The 20,974-nt window shown below is 38.0% G+C and overlaps 1 protein-coding gene across 7 annotated transcripts in view; it reads left to right on the top strand.

Moving 5' to 3' along the window:
- LOC124631675 (vinexin) overlaps positions 1-20,974 on the top strand; it is a 184,541-nt gene that overhangs the window by 24,834 nt on the left and 138,733 nt on the right. For 6 of the 7 annotated variants that reach the window (XM_047166191.1, XM_047166199.1, XM_047166198.1 and 3 more), the window contains 4 exons: positions 430-462; positions 11,517-11,668; positions 12,713-12,768; positions 17,739-18,776. In XM_047166191.1, coding sequence (XP_047022147.1) covers positions 430-462; positions 11,517-11,668; positions 12,713-12,768; positions 17,739-18,776 — 1,279 coding nt within the window. The remainder of the gene's footprint in view (positions 1-429; positions 463-11,516; positions 11,669-12,712; positions 12,769-17,738; positions 18,777-20,974) is intronic. The other variant, XM_047166192.1, reaches the window with a different exon arrangement.

Genomic DNA, 20,974 nt, shown 5'->3' with positions numbered 1-20,974 from the left:
TAATGTCCAAAGTATCGTAATGGATTACATTTCTGTACTAATAAAGCTTATATCTCAGGAAAAAATAATTTATAAACGTAATACGCAAACAGAATATTTCATCATAAACAAAACAGACAGAAGAAAAAATACCAACACTTCACAAAAGAAACAGCAAATGTATTCTTTAACACCTTTTTTATCTCTATTAAGGAGCTTATCGTTTCAGTACCTTGACTTTTATTCATATTTAAAACTGCTATAGCTGTGAACTCGCACAATCGCTCAAAGAATACAAAAATAAAGACTCTGTCTTTATCAAAAGCATATAATTCTCTTTCTACACGGGCCTGTTTAATCCTGTTGCCAAAAGTTTATCAATCAGAACTGCACCAAATAAATCTACACCTATTTTATCTTCTTCTTTCTTACTTTTGGTTATTTTTCCAGCGATACAGTGACAGCCTGGAGCGAAGCCTCCACGTAAGTAAGATTGTGCCAAACGGTTTGCTCGCCAAACAGTAATCAATCATTTCCTTTAACAACGCCGAGATCTTCCTTAATAAAAATTGTTTTTGTTTACTAACCGAAGATAACGGTATCCGTGACATTTTTCTCATTTGTCTTGCTTTTTATTGGACGGAGATATTTCTAACCACTTAATTCAAAGTTTGAATGAGATTGGACTAATGAGGTGTGCTTTGGGAATCTTTTTTTTTTTTCCGACGTCAAAAATCATCAAATGACCCCTCCCGCTGTGGGTTAGCAGCGTTGAGGGAGTGTCAGACTCTTACTGACTAAAAACCGTCGTGTTCCGTCATAGGCCTTTTATGTACCAGGGCCGCGGTATCTCTTTCGAACAACCCGCAGCCCCGGCAGGCCTTGGCCCTGCTGGGCCCCGCTGGGGTTGCTGACATCTCTTTGAGGAGCGCGTGGAACAACGCGCGCCGTCGACACGGGTCTGTCGTCTAAGTAGACAGAGGGACGATGAGCCACCCGAACTCACCGTCCACAGACCCACGCCTACGGTGGCCGGGAGTCATCTCGCGACACCCGGCGCCCATGGTGTCTACCTGGTCCAGCGCGGCGGCCGGGATGAGAGGTGCGAACTCTCTGGCGTTCCGCCTCCTCCTTCTCGAGCATGACCGCTTCGCAGAAGGAGGCGACGGCATCCCATTCCCTCTCGCCCCGGACCATGGCCTGAACCAGGGCCGGACGCGAGAGGTCGCCGCCGCCTAAAGCCTCGACGAGGACCCGGCGGTGCCCTTCCCATGCGGGGCACACCTGGACTGTGTGGTCCACCGTGTCCTCGGGGCTGTCCGCACAATGGTGACACCCGGGCGCCTCCTCACGACCGATGCGGTGCAGGTACCTCCCGAAACAACCGTGTCCGGTGAGGACCTGCGTCATGCGGTACGTGAGGGCGCCGTGACTCCTCCCGAGCCACTTCTCAAAGAGGGGACTTACCGCCACGATGGTGGCGTGCCCTGCACTGGGTTGCGACAGTCGCTCCCGCCAGGCCACCATGAGATCGCGCCGGAGCTCCGCCCGCTGCGCGACAACTTGCCGCGGCAACGGGGTTTCCCCCCGGCGCTGAGCCTCCTCGCGCCAATCGTACAGGCGCAAGAAGACCCTCGCCTCCAGATCCCACGGTGGCAGTCCAGCAAGCAGGCCAGCTGCTTCGCGGGAGATCGTGCGGTACCCCCGGATTAGCCTAATGGCTATCACCCTTTGGGGCACGTTCAGGTAGTGTACAGCCCGCGGCCGTACCGAACGTGCCCATACCGGGGCCCCGTAAAGGGCCATGGACCGCATGACCCCCGCGTAGAGTTTACGGCAGGGGGCGTTTGGGCCTCCCAGGTTGGGCAGGAGCCGCTTGAATGCAGCACCTGCCTTCTCCAGTTTGGGGCCCAAACGTCGGAAATGCTCGACGAAGTTCCACCGGCCGTCGAGGACGAGTCCCAGGTATTTCATCGCCCTCTCGACGCCGATGGTAACCCCCCCCACCGTGACTTGGGAGCCTGAAGGTGGCGCGTTCCGAAGCCCATGAAAGCACATGGCCTCGGATTTGTGCAAGGCCACCTCCAGGCCCAGCAGCTGGATCCTCTCGATGACTGTCGCAAGCCCGCGCGTCATTATGTCGGCCGCCTCCTGGTGCGACCTCCCTTGTGCCAGAACCAGCGTGTCGTCAGCGTAGCAGACCACGCTGACGCCGCTAGGGAGGTCGGCGTGCTTTGGGAATCTGAGTTTCAAGTTATGAACTGGATATCTTTTCCAGATTTTTTTACTTACTAAAAGCATTAAAAAGATTCTTATGCAGTTATTTTATGATAAGCATTTGTATGACTGCATGATTCTACATTTAGTCGCTACAATGGAATTTTAAAATTAATCACGATCTAGTTTCTAAAACTTAAATAACTATAACAATTCGGTTTTTTCTACTCAAGTTACATACACACATATTCTTGTACTTATTAGCGTTATGGTGTGGGACCCAAGTTAGAGGTGTTATGAATACGTTAATTAAGTAAGTAGTACCTTGGTTGCTTTTGCAGAGCTGAAATCCGTTGCCATCATGCCAGTTAAAAATTTCAATTTAAAGCACCTATAGTTCGGCCATTCAGAGAATGCGTTCCTGACACGTCGCGATTGAACTGACGACGTAACTACATTCATTGATTATTGATATAATAATGTATTTTTGCTGGTTGTTTACCGTTTTAACAATTGAGGAGCATTAAAACAACATTATTATATCAATAATCAATGAATGTAGTTACGTCGTCAGTTCAATCGCGACGTGTCAGGAACGCATTCTCTGAATGGCCGAACTATAATGCCTTAATATATTTTTAGCTGTCTTACAGCCAGTTTCTTCATTAAAAGTAAAAGCCAAAGTAATGTCATAAAAAAGTAACGGTCAAATTCGTTTTATCTATTAGTTTTGCTGTTACATTAGCCTTGAAAAAACGGATAGGACCGCTACTTTTACTTTATGACATTACTTTGGCTTTTACTTTTGATGAAGAAACTGGCTGTTAGTATAGCCAAAAAATATCTTCCTCAAATTCATCATTGTTTCTTAACCAAAGAGTTTCGCCCCTATATCAATAGATGTCGCTGACAGTGAAGCAAAGCCCTCGCTTAATGGACAAGATATCGTAATCCCTTTGTATAGGCAAAGATTATTGTTTGATGGCCCGATGAGGAAGATAGGACCTAAATTAAGGGCCGTTTCCTTGTAAATGCTTATTTATTGTATATAGAAGATACTAAGTGGGTTTTCGTGGAGTTACGATTATGTTTAAGGATCTAAATAAATGTTTGTAAGGTTACTGTAAATTGTTTTTGAAAATACTAACAGGTTTGTGAAAATTAGTTTCAAATCACCATATATATATGAGCTTTGAGCGGTATAGTCGCCATCTTATAGCCGAATTTCAATAAAAAACTGACATAGGTACTTATCTAAATTTTTCAGTCAAAAGTACACACTTGAAAAGGATCAACTAATGAATAGGTACTATCTTCAGGTATAACATGATTATCTTACAGCAAATTATTCCACTAATCCTTTAGAAGTTGACTCAAATCCCGTGTCAAAACGTAGCTCTATGTACCACTAAACCAGTCGTTGTGCTCCATGCTGAAGGTAAACGCTTTGAGAGATTTCCATGTCTGCGTCAAATCTAAGGTGGTGCTTAAGTCTGTGCCCACAGGAAATCTTGGCAAGAAGAGGACTGATTGTTATTTAGTGCATACTTTGATGTAGGAGAGAATGATCAGCAAATGTGGTAGAAAGGGTTTTATTTTCATGAAAAACATGAGTTAAGTAAAGTTACAAAACACTGGCAGATGCATCCGGTTAGATTGGAAGCCGACCCTAATATGTATAGTTGGGAAAAGGGCTTGGAAGATGATAAGTTCAGGGAAAGGCCAAAATATACGCCAATATTATATTTGTACTTTACTACGTTTTGTAATTATGTTTTTATTTTTGCCCTGTTTATTTTTTCGTTTCTTGTCTAAGCAAAAGTGCCTACCTAATTATGACGTCATCACTTAATCAACGCGCCATTACGCTGACATATTCGCAGTCCAGAGACAAACTTATCGGCCGGCCGAGCTCGTTAGCAGGCCAGAGATATGTCGTTAATCTTTTTTAATGTCATGGTGCCCATTTCTGCCGGCCAGTTTATGCAAACTGTACTGCGGAACTTGACTTGATCGTTAGATGGCACAAGTAGTGGATACTGCGAATGCTTCCTAAACAGTGACAGCCAATGAGGATGCGGGAATTTTGGGTATGTTCTTAAGGGGTTGTTTTCACATATAGAGAGGTATATAACAATATGTGAATGTAAAGTATTATGTAAAAATATTACGATGTAAGCACTTTTCTGTATTTCATTTTGTATACGGATTTGAATTGATAAATAACTAATTGAATATTTAAATACTGCGTACAAATAGCAACTATCCAGCTAGAAAACAAACAGATTAAATAAAAATATCAACTACTAAATTGGATGCATTTTAATTAAACTACTTACTATGCACATAATTATTTGTTAATCGATTATTCAGTAAATAGGGGTTCATAATAACACATGTGTTTGAATCTAGTTCAATTGTAGATGAAATTGCCAACACATAGTTAGGACGTGATCTCGAGTGTTGTGCATTATATTGCTGTTCAGAGCATGCGATTATAATTTAAAATTTCTTGTTGGCAACACAGGCAGACTTCGTGACTCCTATACTAGCATAAACTATGGAGTTTTTATACGGGTTTTATTGAACTCATTTTATTTTGTTTGAAAACAATATAAAGTATGATATTAATATTTATTTCCCTTTTGTTGAATTATTTAAGAATTGAATTAATCAAAATTAAATAATGTCTACGACACGATCACTATTCATGATTATCACGATATATTTTTCAGTATTTATAAATAAGCATCCTAAATTCAAATCAACGTTAATAACACAAATCTTCTGCTGTCCATTTGTGTTGATTACTTCATTAAAATAACAACGACCAATCATATTAGCGGATATTACATTTGGCAGTTAATTAAATTGATAGGATTCCGAAATCTGTGGGATGGACACTGATTACTAAGCCCATTTATATGTGCCTATTATAATAAAGCTTATATGTTTGTTAGCTATAGAAATATAATGAATTGTATTTATTAAACATTGTATAGTTCTGTAATTCAGGAATGAGACGGAAACAAAATAAGTAAAAGGTACCACGCACAAGTTGACATCATTGATTGATTGATTTCAAAGATGTCATAGCAATAGACATGCACAAAATACTCGAATTAAACAAGGAAAACTCAAATACCTAAATAGTAAAATATCTTTACCTAACAAAACATAAATTTGGGCTGAAAAGTCGAAAATTAACTGGGTTCAAATGGTTCTGAATAATTCCCAACTTTCGGAATTTCGAAAGTTTTCTGAAAAGTTTGGATATTAAAATTAATAGACGCGGAAAGTCAACTGGAGCAAAATGTTGTGTTTGAAGTGTACTTGGTTATCAACTTAACATAGGTTGTCTTTGAGAACATTTAAATCATTTAACTATGTATTTTATCGGGTTTTACGATTGTTTACTTCTGATTATCCGTGTCCTAACGGAAATATTACTTGCTGTCAGATAAAAAGTTGGCAATAAATAAATTATTGTGATGTAATAATTTACATGTAAGATTTCATAAAATCTTTTCAGTAGTATTTGCGTGTAACGGTTACAATCATCCTAATATCCAAACTATCACGTTTATGGATAAGCAAGACGTGATCGAGCTTTTGTTTATCAAGTACAGATAAAATTGCTATTTGCACCAATTTCCATCATGAGACGAAGGGCCTAAAAATTGGATTGGAAAGTGTTTAAAAATTGGATATACACCTACAGGAATGGCAGATCTAAAATGATCATAATGTTTAGCATACCTAAAGGTAGATAAAGAAATACTCTGTACTCTAGTAACTCAAGGTCCTATTATACCTATAATAAGTACCACATTAGGTCATAATAGTAAGGTTAGTAGAATTAATCGCATCAACAGATCAGAATGCGATTCGAGACAATGTATCGATCAATGCTCGAGTTAATTCCAGTCAATGATTACATCTGCATACACCTAACATTATTATTGACAGCCCAATGTTCTGTAAAATGATATTGATAAAATATCTCTCGATTACAACTTACTTTAATTAAGCAATCGAATAATTTTCAATCTATATTCATTACTATATGAGCTTAAGTACATAGTACCTTGGAATAATCTGAGGCAGGTTTAGAAACCGACCAATTTTCCGCTAAGAACTATGTAGGTATCTTTTACTATCTCCTACAAAACAGACCTTCATATGCCAAACAATCTAATAATATGCAAAACACGAAGTTCCCGTAAATCGAAACGCAGATATTATGCCTTCCAGCTAGACTTCATACAATTCCTTCTAAGAGTTTCTGAACATATTTAGGAGATTATTTGTAATACTAGTCTACTTATTTTAATTCATTACATCAAATTCAAATAACAAAGATGTATCCGCGATAACTAATATCACAAAACCAATACTGCAGGAACAATACAGGAATTGTTTTAACAGCTTTATTTTTTCCAACCGAAATGAATTGTCTTCAATCGCATTCAAGATCACGTGCCGTCAGAACATTTTTAATAACGCATTTATTCATAAAGACGTCTGTAGTATTGCATTCAGCATCCGTGATCAGTTTCAAATTAAGTACTTAATAAAAATGTTAGGCCTCGGCCTCGAATTTTGCGGGCAGCGGGGCGGCAGCGGCGGCGGCGCGGGAGCGGCAGGATCTTACGCGTATAATCAAATGGACCGGCCCTCGAATACAGCGGCGCGGGAGCGGGCAACGAGCGGTGAGCTCCAGTCAAAACGGTGACCGCCCGCGCCGCCGCCGCTGCCGCCCCGCGCTGCCCGCAAAATTCGAGGCAGAGGCCTTATGGTTCTTTAACACCGTAGTCCGCTATGTCTGCTTTTATGGCAACAACAAAATTGCTGTACCTATAGTTTTGCATACGGTTTCCACCAAATACAGGAACAAACATATGCATAGCTAGTCGCTGTACTAGTTATTTATTATTTTAGAATTAAAGCGATTAATTATTTTGCGTCTCTTGTTTACATATTCCCAATAATCTTTTGTACCATGACGCTACAAAAAAAAAACTACACTACAGAGCACGGATCACAGAATTATCCACTTGTAGTTTCCAGTTGGTGTCACCCCTGATCCTCCATCCCCGGGGTGACGCCGCGTCAAAGAGTAAGCGTCATTACGCAGAGATTGCGAAGCTCTCAACGCTTTGTCGTTTGTTCGCGCGTAAATTATACCTACGCGCAACAATTAAACGTGCTCATTTAGAAAATCGTCATCATGCGACTTTACGTTAACATCGTAACCCTTTATCGCGACACGTAGGTGGTTTTAAGGCTTCAAATTAATGTTTTAATCTCATTAATCTGTGTTTAATTTAAATTAAGCGTTATTGTTCTACTTATAAGTAGTATCTTTACAATTAACTTTCATGTCTTAGTGATTAAGAAGGTAAAATATCGAACAAAATATCATATTTCAATAGATATCTATAAATATTTAAAACAACCAACGAACGAAAATAATTCCAAGAAAAAAGACAGAGTCTCGTTATCGGGTATCTCTGTCTCAAAGCTAGAAAGCATTCCGTTTACTACGAATCCATTAGTTTGTATTGATTCCTACGGTTACCGTTTTCCGAATACAAAGGTAAAAACCGTGGTAAAATTGCACGGTATATATAACGAAATAAGTAGGATAAATTGGGCTTAGGATTCGAGTAGATATGTCGAGTGTATGATCGTAAGGCCACGCACGTGCGTTGAGGAGTCACGAGTCGGACGTGACTTGCATACGACCGCAGAGTTAAGTGACTGCCCAATAACGGCAGACCCCCAATAGTTCCACGACTTATTGGTTTTTTGTGCACATCACTACTGGTTGGAGAGGGCTTAAGGACCAATTGGAATGGTGCCTTCGATGTTTTTGTAGTTTAAAATTGGTATATCCTTTCAAGTGGGGTTTGCTTATTGTGTTAGCCAATTTCGTTTGAGTGTGTTAGGGTTAGACGGAATTTCTACTACTTTTACATTTAAAGTTTATTTTTAAAGATGGTAGCGAACATTTTTACGAATTTATAAGCCACATTCGCTCTAGGAAACGCATGCAAAATTCATACCTACTAACTTAATCCCACATTTAAAATACTCCATACGGATCTTAGTTTAAAACGAATAAAGTTGCATTCTTGGGACTTGATTTAATTGCACTAACAAGAGACCGTTCTCAAGTTGTGCATTTAATTATAACAATCTGCAAGACGAAACACTCCTGGTCAGAAGTTTCGGCGGCGAAATGTTCCGTGTTCACCACTGTTCCCCACTCGAGTTCTCTGAACATCTTATAACGAGACTCATGTTGTAAGTTTAGGGAAATTAAGTGGATCTATTGATGAAGAGTAAGTCGCATGTGTTTGGGGAGGGTTCAAGCTATGATCGATAAAATTCGTATAGTGATAAAAACAGAATATTTTCCTTCACAAACGCAGAAAAGGCAATTTCATGATACTTAAAACAAAAATGGATTTTTGCTAAGAAGCATCAACTTCTTCTTGCTGATAAAAGTTACTTAACGGTACAAAATACGTTATTTACAACAAAAAATATACCACACAATAGAACTGTTAACATAACCGCATATCACCATTACCTTACAAACGAACTTAACCCGTAAATAAAATTATTGACACCACGATCCTCAATTTCCATATATTGAGGAAACTCTTACCGCTTCGAAGAAACGCCATTAATCCGTAACTAAGCTCGAACGTTTGGTACACGATAATGCTCTTTGTTCCGCGACTTACATGGGCTTCAAACAATGGCTTGCACTTGCAATTTGAATTTCCCCTACACGAGCAACCGCCTTTTCTTTTCCATATTCATCGCTGGCTGCAACTGTTTTTACCTTCTTAGGGTAAGGCTTTGTTAGATTTCTTTTGTTTTGTACAACATCTATAGGTCTTGAGGCTGCCTTGTTGGTCTGGAGGTAATCCTAAGATTCTAGATTAGCTTGCTGAGTTACGAGTATCTTTCGAGTTGCTTTACAAAAGTGGCTCGTAAATATGCGTTCGGCCAGTTTCTTTTGCAAAATTCTATCATACTCAGGAAATATAAGTACACTCTAAGTACATCTAGTATCATGTAAGCACATCGTTATAATATTAGTAGCCTATAGCTTTTTCCGTAACAACTTTTGGGATCATTAATCGAGAAACGTCATTATCAGCCAGTAAACAGAGCCGGGTGAACTAATAGACCGTGACAATTAGCCACCGTGGACATATTGCCATAATTCACTTTCGAAATTGAATTGCTGATCGTAATTTGTTTTGGTAACGTACCACACAATTTTGCTGGTACACAGGTAAATGGGTGCTACATTCTCTGTATATTGTACACAACTGTGCACTTTCTAAAGAGTGAATTTTTCTCTTATTAACCCTTATACGGCGAGGCAAAAAGGGCAATGTTTTAATCCAATCTGCTGTGCTTTTAGCTAAACTAATGGATGCGCACATGTTGTAAAAATAGGTCAGTTATCGAACAATATTTAAAAAGCTAACTCCCGTTCCAACAGACTCTTCTTTTATCGATACAATTTGAAATATTTCCCTGTATCCTAATCTCATATTTTTTCCATACAATGTAAAGTCCTAAGTTCATTGACTTGTCGAGAAACAGAGTCCTAAGCACGATCGCATGACTTAAGGCGGTCTTACGCCTTCGTCGCGCCTTCGACAAGATTAATATTCGAAGCGAGTGATGGGCAACATAACAATGGGTGTGTGTCCAACGCGCATGCATTTTCTATAATGCCCATATAATGTTTCGATGGAATTGGTTAGTTCGCGTGCTGCCTCTGGGCCTTAGTATCGTTTACGACTTTCTTTGAGGAAGGTCCGTCTCTTTAAAAATATTTCCTGCTGTGGTAATTTAGCAGATGTTCTTTTGTTTTTCATTGTTGTGTGTCAGTTCGTAGCAATGACCTTTCTTAACATAAAATCGCGTGTGTAGGTGTATGTGTGTGTGTGTGAGTGAAGGGTAGGTTCCCCCCGGAAATGTTGAAGTTCTGTTCACCGGCGGCTAGGAGGAGGGAGCCCAATGCGGTTTGTAACTTTATGTTGCCCTATTCTGTACTTCCCTTTAAAATTATACGCAGTTACGTACATACAATCAAATATGGGTTTTGTTTACAAGCTGTCGTACTTGCCCTTCAAATTGTGGCGCCTGGGTTCTACATTTGTATTGATCTTTAGTGGTCTATACCCAAGTTCGACCTTCATATTTGGTATAAACCACATTTTCTAACATGTTACAATATTACTTAATATTGTTGAGTTTCTTATTAACTTATCTTACTTTGCTTCCATTAAGGTATTGGAGAGGGAAATATTTAAATAGGTACGCATGGTTTTTTTGCAAGATTTTGCAGATTTATAGATAGTATTAGGTATCGTGGTGATTAGATATTATGGCAATAGAAAATTGAATTTCACATGTACGTAATTAAAATTCTACATAATAAAGCTCCAATAACTTCAAACAAAACTAAACAAACAGACTTAAATACAAGAACATCAGTGAACAAACACTTTGCTGTTTAGTTGCAGCCGGCTCTACTCAGCGTGACAAGTGCAGATTGCAAATGAAAGTGGCCAGTGTAGGTAGCCACAATACGCCCTTTGTACTAAAGTAAGCTAGAGTGTACTATCTAAGATATAAACAGAATAAAACCGAAGTGCAATAGTAACGTGAGTTAACAATAACATAGATAGACGTTAGTTGGGAAGGTATGGAAGAAGACATTCTTACTATGTACTTTTGACAAAAAATAATCTTTAAAAGATAATAACGTGGCCGTTCTTATAACTGAGGATGATGTTAATACTTAACCTAGTCAGCAACAATTTTACATAATTTGACCTAGAAAGTTTAAAAAAGGCATACTGTTTTGAAAGCATGCGGGTTGAAAGGGCTACTTATAAAGTTATGAATGGCATGTTTACTTTATTAATCTACTTTGAACTAGTGGTACTCGCAGAGGTTGTAAAGTGAAATCAGTTCGTGTTGTATTTCAAGGGTTTTTACCCCAGTATTTACTCGCCTTTGATAGTGTATGACTATCTGGTTATTTCCCTCTTCTTACATTACCTCTCCTCTATTGCAAAACTTGAGTTTTATCCGCGATACCAGTCTTGAGCAACTTTTGTTAATTAGCTGCTGCCATCCTCTTAAAATCGTTGGTCCATCATTCACATCTGACTTTTTTACAGTGTTCACAAGAACCCATGCCCGTTATATGCGTTGTTCCTCTCGGGAAACTACATAGACTTCTTATTCTATTAATTGAAAATTCTCTCTCTTTCCAGGTGAACCCTGGTCGCAAGGCGTCTCTGAGCGGTATTCGCGAAGGAGATGTGATCTCTTCCATCAATGGCCGGCCGACGAAGAGTATGAGCAACTCTGATGCTCACGCGATGCTCAGGTCCGCTGGCCCTGTACTGCGGCTTGGATTGAATGAGTATGTATACCTTCTTACCTATTCTTCGTAAGTGTGGGAGATAAGGATAGTAATTTTCCATGTTATATCCAAGTCATAGTAGTCCTAGTTCATAGTATAACATTGCGAGATACACTTATTTATACAAAGGCAAGTCGTAGAAAAAGACAAAAGAAGACCTTAGCTTTTGAACAGAATGCTATTATTCTCAGAACTTTTATCGAGGAATAACTCGTCTATAGTGATGGCAACCGCAGTCCGTTTTCCTGATGAATTTTTGTGGCGAAACTAAACAACAGGAAAACGAAGACAGGTTCGCAAAAATTGCCAAAAAACAACAAACATTTCCAAATAACTGAGCTACGGTACATAAACGTGGTCCGCTCAAATTTCCGCTGGCTTCTCCGATTCTCAGACTCACGAGTTTCGATTTTGAGCTTCGGCTTTAATCCGATCACTCTTCAGCACACGAGAATCGAACAGTGGCCCGTCTGTAGATTAGTCATGACGTAAATTGGACCACTTAAGTTTCTCATACAGACTCGCAAAATGGGATCGCAGCCGACATGTCAGGACTCCAGTATTCTAATCTTTGGGGGCAATGACAGCTTTAATTTTACCACGAAGCTGGTAATGAAAACTCAGCTTTATTTATTTAAGCTACTGAGTTCATTTTACATTTTTGGGTTGTGGCATAATGAGGCTTTAATGCACCTTCAAATGATAGACGTAGCTAGTTTCACGTGTCATCTTGAGAAAACTTATTTCAGCTTATTATCGTAGCAAATTGCTACTAGCTACGAAATTATAACGTAGCATTACCATCATCGTCAGTGTTTTAGAAATGTTTCTCTTTTCATTCGTTTGTGAAATAATATCAGTGTTTATCTTCTACCAAATCTTTAGGGCCCATTTCATTCCGAATTTAACTAGATATTCAAACTTTGAATCCGTTACCAGAATACTATTACTAGTCATAGCTTACAAGACCCCTAGGAAGCAATACTAAGTTTCATTTGAAGTTACCTCATTCTTAAGTTTTAATCTAAGTTTTGTTGTCGCCAGAGACAGGGAGGTGTCACCAAGAAGAAGATCAATTGGCAAAGGCTCCGAGTTGAAAAGTAAGTTTTAAGTAGACTCATGACGAACAGACGTAACTACTCACGTGTTTGTATATTTAAGGCATAATAATATAGAACATAGAGAACTTCTTAATTCCGGGTATTGTTTTACCGGGGTAATTCCCAATATTCTGGTAATCTGTGGTTTTGCTACAGAAAGGGATTTGATATTATTTGTATGGGATAGTAACAGATATGAATATTGGGAATTACCTTATGCAATACCTAGGTACATGAAGTTTGATAATTAAGAACATGAGAAGTACTCAATACAGAATCCATCCTCCGAGCCTTTTTCCCAACTATGTTGGGGTCGGCTTCCAGTCTAACCGGATTCAGCTGAGTACCAGTGCTTTACAAGAAGCGATTGCCTATCTGACCTCCTCAACCCAGTTACCCGGGCAACCCGATACCCCTTGGTTAGACTGGTGTCAGACTTACTGGCTTCTGACTACCCGTAACGACTGCCAAGGATGTTAAATGGCAGCCGGGACCTACAGTTTAACGTGCCATCCGAAACACAGTCAATGGTGTCTAAGATATACTTAGAAAGTACATACAAACTTAGAAAAGTTGCATTGGTACTTGCCTAAGTTGGGATCGAACCCGCGCCCTCATACTTGAGAGGTTGGTCCTTTACCCACTAGGCCACCACGACTTTTTTACTCAATACAGAATCGATTTAATTAAACTCCATATTATAATGGCGCAACGAAGTCTTGTTTATTACGATGATATGTACCTAATCGTGGTATTTTTAAGCAATTTTTAGTTCAAGTTTTGGTTTATTCTTGTCACGAACATTGAACTGTCAAACGCAACATTTTGTTGAGTCAAAAGTGAAATCTTTCGAATATTGCTTTCGAACAAAAAATAAACAGATATGTGTTGATTCCAAAATTCTCTGCGCTCTCACAAAACGAAAGGATGATAAAAATCCCTGTATGGATTTAATTTGGTAGTTTACACACCACTTGTTGTTTGGAGGTTTCATGTAAATAATTTAAAAAAAATCATAACTAAGCATAACCAATTTAATTACTAAGTAAAGACGCTTTGGGCATTGCAACTATCCTAAAAATAGAGAATAGAGCAAATGTTAACATGACGTTAATCTTCTGGTTTTGACATTTTGGTGTAAACAAACTTGCAAAATGAAAACTTTTCAAAATCATAAATAACAACAATTGCAATTAAACATAAGTGAACATGTTCCAGAAAAAATAATATCAATAGATTGCGAGTAAGAAAAATACGCGGTTTTTCAGAAAATCAGCTTTCGAAAATTTGGTGTTGGAAAATTTTAAAGAATTTTCTGTTTAATATGTCTGAGTAACCAAAGAATCTAAACAATATTTTCCACTATACATAATTATTTTTAACTAATTCCAGCGATGCATCAAGCTATATTCTTCTCAGTATTCTTTCACATTCAAGAATACTGAGAAATGTTAATTAATTAAAAAAAGTCAAATAAACCGCTACTTACGATTTAATACCTTTAAAAAATTGTGTTATAAAAACCGAAGATTTGGAAGAAGTTAAATCAAAAACAATGAAAAAACTTTTAGAAGATTAAAATCTAAAGTTAGTGATGTTAGAATATGACATTGCGGAGGTATTCGTTATCTGGTCTTTTCACATTTCACTGTTGTGTTTCCCCAGAAGTTTCTCGGTTCAGCAATAAAGTTGTGGCAATAATAGTTGTCATGGCCTGTCTGATAAACAAGTATTTCTTCAAGAATATTATGAAACTTGTGAGTTGATTCCTATTTTTATATTATTCTATATTTCTTAGAATCTTCGGTAATTACCAGCAAAGAATATACTGTTAGGTCTGAGAGAGAAACAACCCTATTATTAAAGCAACTAAGTTATAAACGTTTAAGGGGAAAGGAAACATGTGTCCATTTATTTACTACTAGCTGTTCCCCTTGGTTTCATCCACACCCAGAGAGAACTCTTTTCCACAAACGGCCTACGTTTTTTCTCATTATCCGCTCCCAAATTACATTCAACAGTTACATTATTATGGATCGTTTCCATATATACCTAAAGTTTTATGTTTTTAGCAGTCAGTAGAACCTACATTCTGTGAACTACATACATTAATGATTTGATTCAGTTCACACCTCGACGGCGGAGACGAATGAGAAAGTTCTTCAACAAAGGCTTGAAAAAATTTGTGAGTTTCAACTCGAGTAATTTTAAAGTGTCTGTTCCAGTAGAGAGCAGTAGCTACCTAGTTAGATATGACTTTAGTCTAGTTACGATAGATACTCTTAGAAAAATCAGTAAAGACTTATTGAAAGCAAGCTGACAGTTTTCGACAGCAAGGGCATACTGCATATATGTGAAACTACTTATAAGCCGCTGCAAGTGCGATCGGCAGCTACAGTTGGCAGCTCGGTTCCAAATAACACCTATACAAAACAAAGGTTAAACAAAGTGCCATACAAAAAAACAGTTATGTGTAGCATTTTTTGAGACCTTAAATAAAGGAATACCTATAAACTTACTTCGATCAGATCATACATAAGTTCCTCCAAAAACTATAATGATCATTACGTCCAGGTTATACAAGTTTAAAATGAAAATGATTTCTCAAAATCTTCTCATCATTCAGAGAGGCAACAACAACATCAAGTATTTTCAAGGGAATTCCTTGTTACGTAAAGCGGACTACCCACTACTTCAGCTTTCAGTTCCATGCTTCTGATTGGCTAAACTCCGGTGCATCAAAGCTTTCGTCGACAGGATTAGCCTGGAACATCGCAAGCTTAAAAGTACTAGCACACTACAAACTTTTAGTTGGCCGATAGGTTGTATTTACTCATAAATTAGAATGAAGTAAAGACTTACGCACATTACAAAGATCAGGGGATCCATTCTGCTTATTTAATAAAGTGTCAATTAGATATCAATTGCATTTCAATAGTAGTTTTTAACCTTAGCGGGAATTCTGCTGCTTGTATCATACCCACTGATAACTTTGGTTGGAATCAAGATTTTCTTAAAAAAAGATTTTGCCAACCGGGTCAACTGTCGGGCGACTGTTAAGTCTACAGTCTACTCTAATGCGGGAACTCTGACATAATATTTATGTATTTCACCGTTGACTTTGTTGAATATCGATTTGTATTTAAGCCTCATTTTGTTTGCTAGCGGTATCATTGTTTATTGTGCGAATGTGTTTTGCATAAGGAGTTATAACTGTTTCTTGGTTAGCATCTTTTTTAACGAAAAGTTTGGTCTTATTTAGAAGCTGGATTTTCTTAGGTTTAAATAATTACGACAAATTCCACAACAACTCTTTTGTAGCTGTTTGAGTATCTTAGCCTGGTTGCCAGTTCATATATATTCGTCGGACAGATAAAGGGTGCTATATTGCTATGAAGCTGAAAGTTTGCAAGTATGTTTTGCAAAAACTGCTCAAAAGTTTTACAGTTAATACCCATTTTTTTTTCTAAATAATGTATACCAGAAAATAATCTAAATGTTCAAAATCTAATGATTTTATTCACAGAAGCATTTATTTAAAAGCACATTGTCAACAACATAAGCATAATTTGTCAGTATTTTCAGGCCTATTTCCCCACATTCTTATTCATAATGTTTCGGCAAAGTGGCTGCACGTGTTTCCGCATATTCACAATTTATAAAGCGCATAAAAAACTTTTTTACAAAAAAATTAAACCGACTTCCCAAAACACTAAAAAGCAAAAAAAAATCTATTTTTAGGTGCATCGGCCTAGAAGTCGGTGTCTAATGGATGTTACTAAGTTAATTTTGCCACCGACTTCTAGGCCGATGCACCTAAAAATAGATTTTTTTTTGCTTTTTAGTGTTTTGGGAAGTCGGTTTAATTTTTTTGTAAAAAAGTTTTTTATTTAAAGCTTTTCAGTGATACGAATAGTTGTCACTATCCATACAAGTGAGAAGTTCTCATCAATACAAAGAATATAAGTCCAAATACGAGGTATTTTACATATTCAGTTGTCGAGTTCCCTCGACTTACTTTCTCTGGTCTCCATCATCAGGTCAGCTCCAAACCTTCACTGTTGCAAAGGTCTTGTCAATACAAATAATTTAAGCCCAAACACGAGGTAGTTCACATATTCAGTTGTCGAGTTCCCTCGACCCTCTCTGGTTTCCATCATCAGATCAGCTCCAAATCTTCACAGTTGAATAGTGCTTTTAGGCGTACACCTGAGTGTCAAGTTTTTACCCTATGTATGCCTACAACTTTCGAAGGTTGCCCTCGATTTCTCAGGGTTTCCATCATCAGATCCTGACCTGATGACTATGGGACCACCTCGGGAGTATATCCTATCAAACAAAAAAAGAATCATCAAAATCGATTAATAACTGGCGGAGTAATCGCGTAACAAACATACAAAAAAAAAAAAAAAAAAAAAAAAAATACGGTCGAATTGAGAACCTCCTTTTTTGAAGTCGGTTAAAAATGTCACAGCCAAAGGTTCAAAACTAAACAAACATTTCACCGTTTACCTTCTAGCTACCCGCATGAAAATCATGAAATTCTAATATGCTAATCCAAATAAAAGATACTGAAAATCTACATAAACGCAAAACTAAAGCAATATAACTTGTTTAGTAGACAAAATATGAGCTAGCGTATAAATCAAGGAAGGTGGAATACTTCTCCCAGTCTGGAATATTCCTTTTGTGTAGTAGACATGTATTACTTTATCGCACGTCTGCATATGCAGAGCCCCATTGCGAAGCGGGGACTTTATCGCTCCTCAGTTTGCCAGGAAATGTTGAAAGGCACTGCAACACTAACTCAACTTTATGTTTGCGTAACTAAAGTTCAATGTTGAGTGACACAACTTCCTTTAAATGTATTGACAGGCTGAACTTTATGCCGCGATGTTCGTTTTTAGTTTTGTAGTTAGACTTTAAGTTTTATTTACATGGTATAGTAACTTGTTTTATTGGTCTTCCAGGGCCTTCGCATCTAATAGCTGAAGTGCAAAGCGGTAGAGCGACTCCCCAGGCTCCCGTATATGCTACCATCCGACCGTCGCAATCACCGCAAAGTCGACCTTCACCGTCAGCCATTCGAGCATCCTTAAACTCTCTTCCCGCGGCGCTTAACTCTACACCGCTCGTTAAATCAGTGGCACAGAACGAAGAACCACTTAGATTCCATCCAACAAATCCATTTTTTACGACTTTACCCTCGAATTATTCAAGTGGTTCGAAACTTCCCGTACCGAACGGTAGGGCGTCAATCTCCAGCTTAGATAGAAATAAATTCAAAGATAGTTCGTCAAATATTGACTACAGTTCAGACTTGAAGTCTCCTACATATTTTACGCAAACAAACGACTCTGGGCCTAGCAGTCTTCCGTATTCTTATCACAACGAAAATACCAATGGATATCATTCTTATACACCGACAACTACTGCCAACGAAAAATCTGAATTCTCTCAAAGAAATCGTGTAGATCAGTTCCAAAATCAAAGTCTTCCAAACAACGCACAAAGTAACACTAAGAATCCTTTTGATACGAAAAGGAATAGTGATCCTTTTGAAAAATATTTGCGACCAGAGAGCAAGTTGAATGGCAAATGTGAATATGAAAGTAAGACAATGTCGGGCTCTATCAGCGACAGTAATTTCCATACGAAGGAGGAAATTACAAAGCGTTCGACGATCTCTGAGCACAAGATAAGCGAAGTCGAAGAAGTGAAGACTATAAAGAAGATAGTGCTGAATGGGTGTGACGGTCAGGATAGTGAGGAGCGGTTTAGGAGTGACCAGCGGTCGATGAACACGAGTGATATGAACGGTGTGGAAACGCCGCGCACACATGCAAAGAACATTAGCTTATTGTCTCATCAATCAGTGAGGAACGAACGTGAGCGAGGCACTCCGATACAGGAACGTACGGAGTACTACAGGACGTTCAATCAAGATGAAAGGGACTGCAGCTCCGTATCTAGGGCATATGACTCAGCACACGAAGAAAACAGATCAGGTAAGTGCTTTTGTATCTGAATATTATGAATATCAAACACTTCAGTTCTACGATAAAACTGCTTATGTTAGGCACTCGGAAAATATTTCAAAGGAAAATTCTCAAAAGAAAGTGAATGTTTATTATATCAAACAGTTTGTGAATGTACATAGGATGCAATTTAAAACACGTTTCCAAGAAATTGTCGTGGTTTTGTTTGCTCAATATTAAATAATATTTCATAGAGAAACAATATGTTGTTTATTTTACGTTGATAAAAAGCACAATAATTAGATCTAGGTGTAACACGATGACAAATTAAAACAAAATTGTCGGTTTCACTGACTATAAATCATTTATACCTGAACCAAATCCAAATGAACTGTAACAAATACCTAATATAAGGGATATAGAACATTATTAATTCCCACAGCCAAATAATAAACACGACATAACTGACTTGCCACCGCGGGTCGTTAGAGAAGCTTACATTCGGCACAAACATGGTTTATAGAGATGAGTTGCGGAGGCAGGCGTTATGTAAACTTCAATGTGTATCAACCATTATCGTTCTACATATCTTCTTTATTACAGAATAATAACTATAACAGACGTTTTGGTTTGTATTGAAAAAAAAGGAAAACAAACTGATTTTAAAAACAATTTCAGTTTTGGGAAGTCCTGAATGACATTTGGTACTTTTATCCCGGGGAAGAATTTTCTACTTTACGCACTGCGAACTGCTAGTACGTTATGGATCCTTATGATAGAAAACTCAGTTCCAGGTGTTCAGTTTTTCGGTTAGAAAATATTCCATAGCTGTTGCTATGAACGATGAATTATATCCGCGGTATTAAAACAGGCTTTTTCCTCAATATCCAGATCCTCGATGTGTGATATTGCCTATCCCTTCAGGAAAAGTAGGCACTCATATTTTATGTCAAATTACTAGGCAGAATAAATTAAAACGAGCTAGGCCAACAAAATTGTTTTTGTTCATCCCTAGCGTAGGTAATAAAGGTTTACGGCTATTTTCAGGCGAACCCATATATTGCGAAAGGAAACTTAATTTGTATGACAAAAAAATGTCCCAGGCTCACGATATTAAACGGGAAAATAATAATGTTTACGTAAAAAGGTTTTGTAGTGAATAAGTATTATTTTTTCATGTAGTGATAATCTCGTTTTAATGTTACTGTGGAAATGCGTGTTAATTTTTTTGGTCTATATAAAATGTTATCGCTAGGTCTTTTAGAGCGTGAATAAAATATGTTTCAGGTAGGAAAGTTAATAGGTACAATTTTCTTTTTTAGCGGCTGAAATGTAGACGTGTAATCGCAAAAAGCTTGATAAAATTAAAACTTAAATTCGTAGTTATAAGGAGATTTCTATGCTGAAAAGTAAGAATGTTTAGGTAAAGCTATAACAAAGTGTACCTACCCTAACAATTTCTAGGAACTGAATTGGCTGGTACTTAGTTAATTAAAAGAACTTCGTGTATTATCAAGCACGAGGTATATTCAATAAGTATTCAGACCATTTTAGTGAATGTTATCTAATTAATAACCTAGACCCACACAATCTTTGTTTTGTTTTCTGTGAGAATTATTCAGCTAGAGCTTGTTTCATTTGTTCATTTTTTACTTAATAATAGGGTCTATTGCTAGAAAAAGGATGTAATTTCTTCATTCCATGCCGTAGAAGCAATCATATTAAAAATTTTTTACCTAATTATTTCAACTATCCCTAAAATCACTCAATTAAAAACGTCTGTTATTGTGATTTCTTGTACCCTAGAAATATTGATTATGTGATCTAGTATGGTGATTAACGCTCAATCCTCTCCGTGTGACAGGAGACCTGTGCCCAGCAGTGGGGCTATAAAAAGGCTGTCTCGATTAATATTTATTAACCTGTACAACCCTGAGCGAAAAAAAATGAAGTTATTTATACTTTGTAAGTTAACTTCTAAATTCTACATCATTATCGAAAGCTTAGTTCAACATTTCTGAGACAAAACTCCAAAAGAGTTCTTAAGCTATCGATATTTCTGAAGGAGCATGAAGGATGATTTAAAATGCGACCTTATTGGACTGGAAGTCGTTCGACATTTGAACTGGAAGTCGTTCCACATTTGAACTGGAAGCCGTTACACGTTTGAACCCTATGACTAGTGTTTCGGAGAACACGTTAAGTCGCGCTGTGTTATTTTACAGTGA

The sequence above is a fragment of the Helicoverpa zea genome, chromosome 7 (genome assembly GCF_022581195.2).
Source record: "Helicoverpa zea isolate HzStark_Cry1AcR chromosome 7, ilHelZeax1.1, whole genome shotgun sequence".
In the NCBI taxonomy this organism is placed as follows: domain Eukaryota; kingdom Metazoa; phylum Arthropoda; class Insecta; order Lepidoptera; family Noctuidae; genus Helicoverpa; species Helicoverpa zea.
The sequence above is the reverse complement of the archived record's forward strand: the minus strand, read 5'-3'. Positions and strand labels throughout refer to the sequence as shown.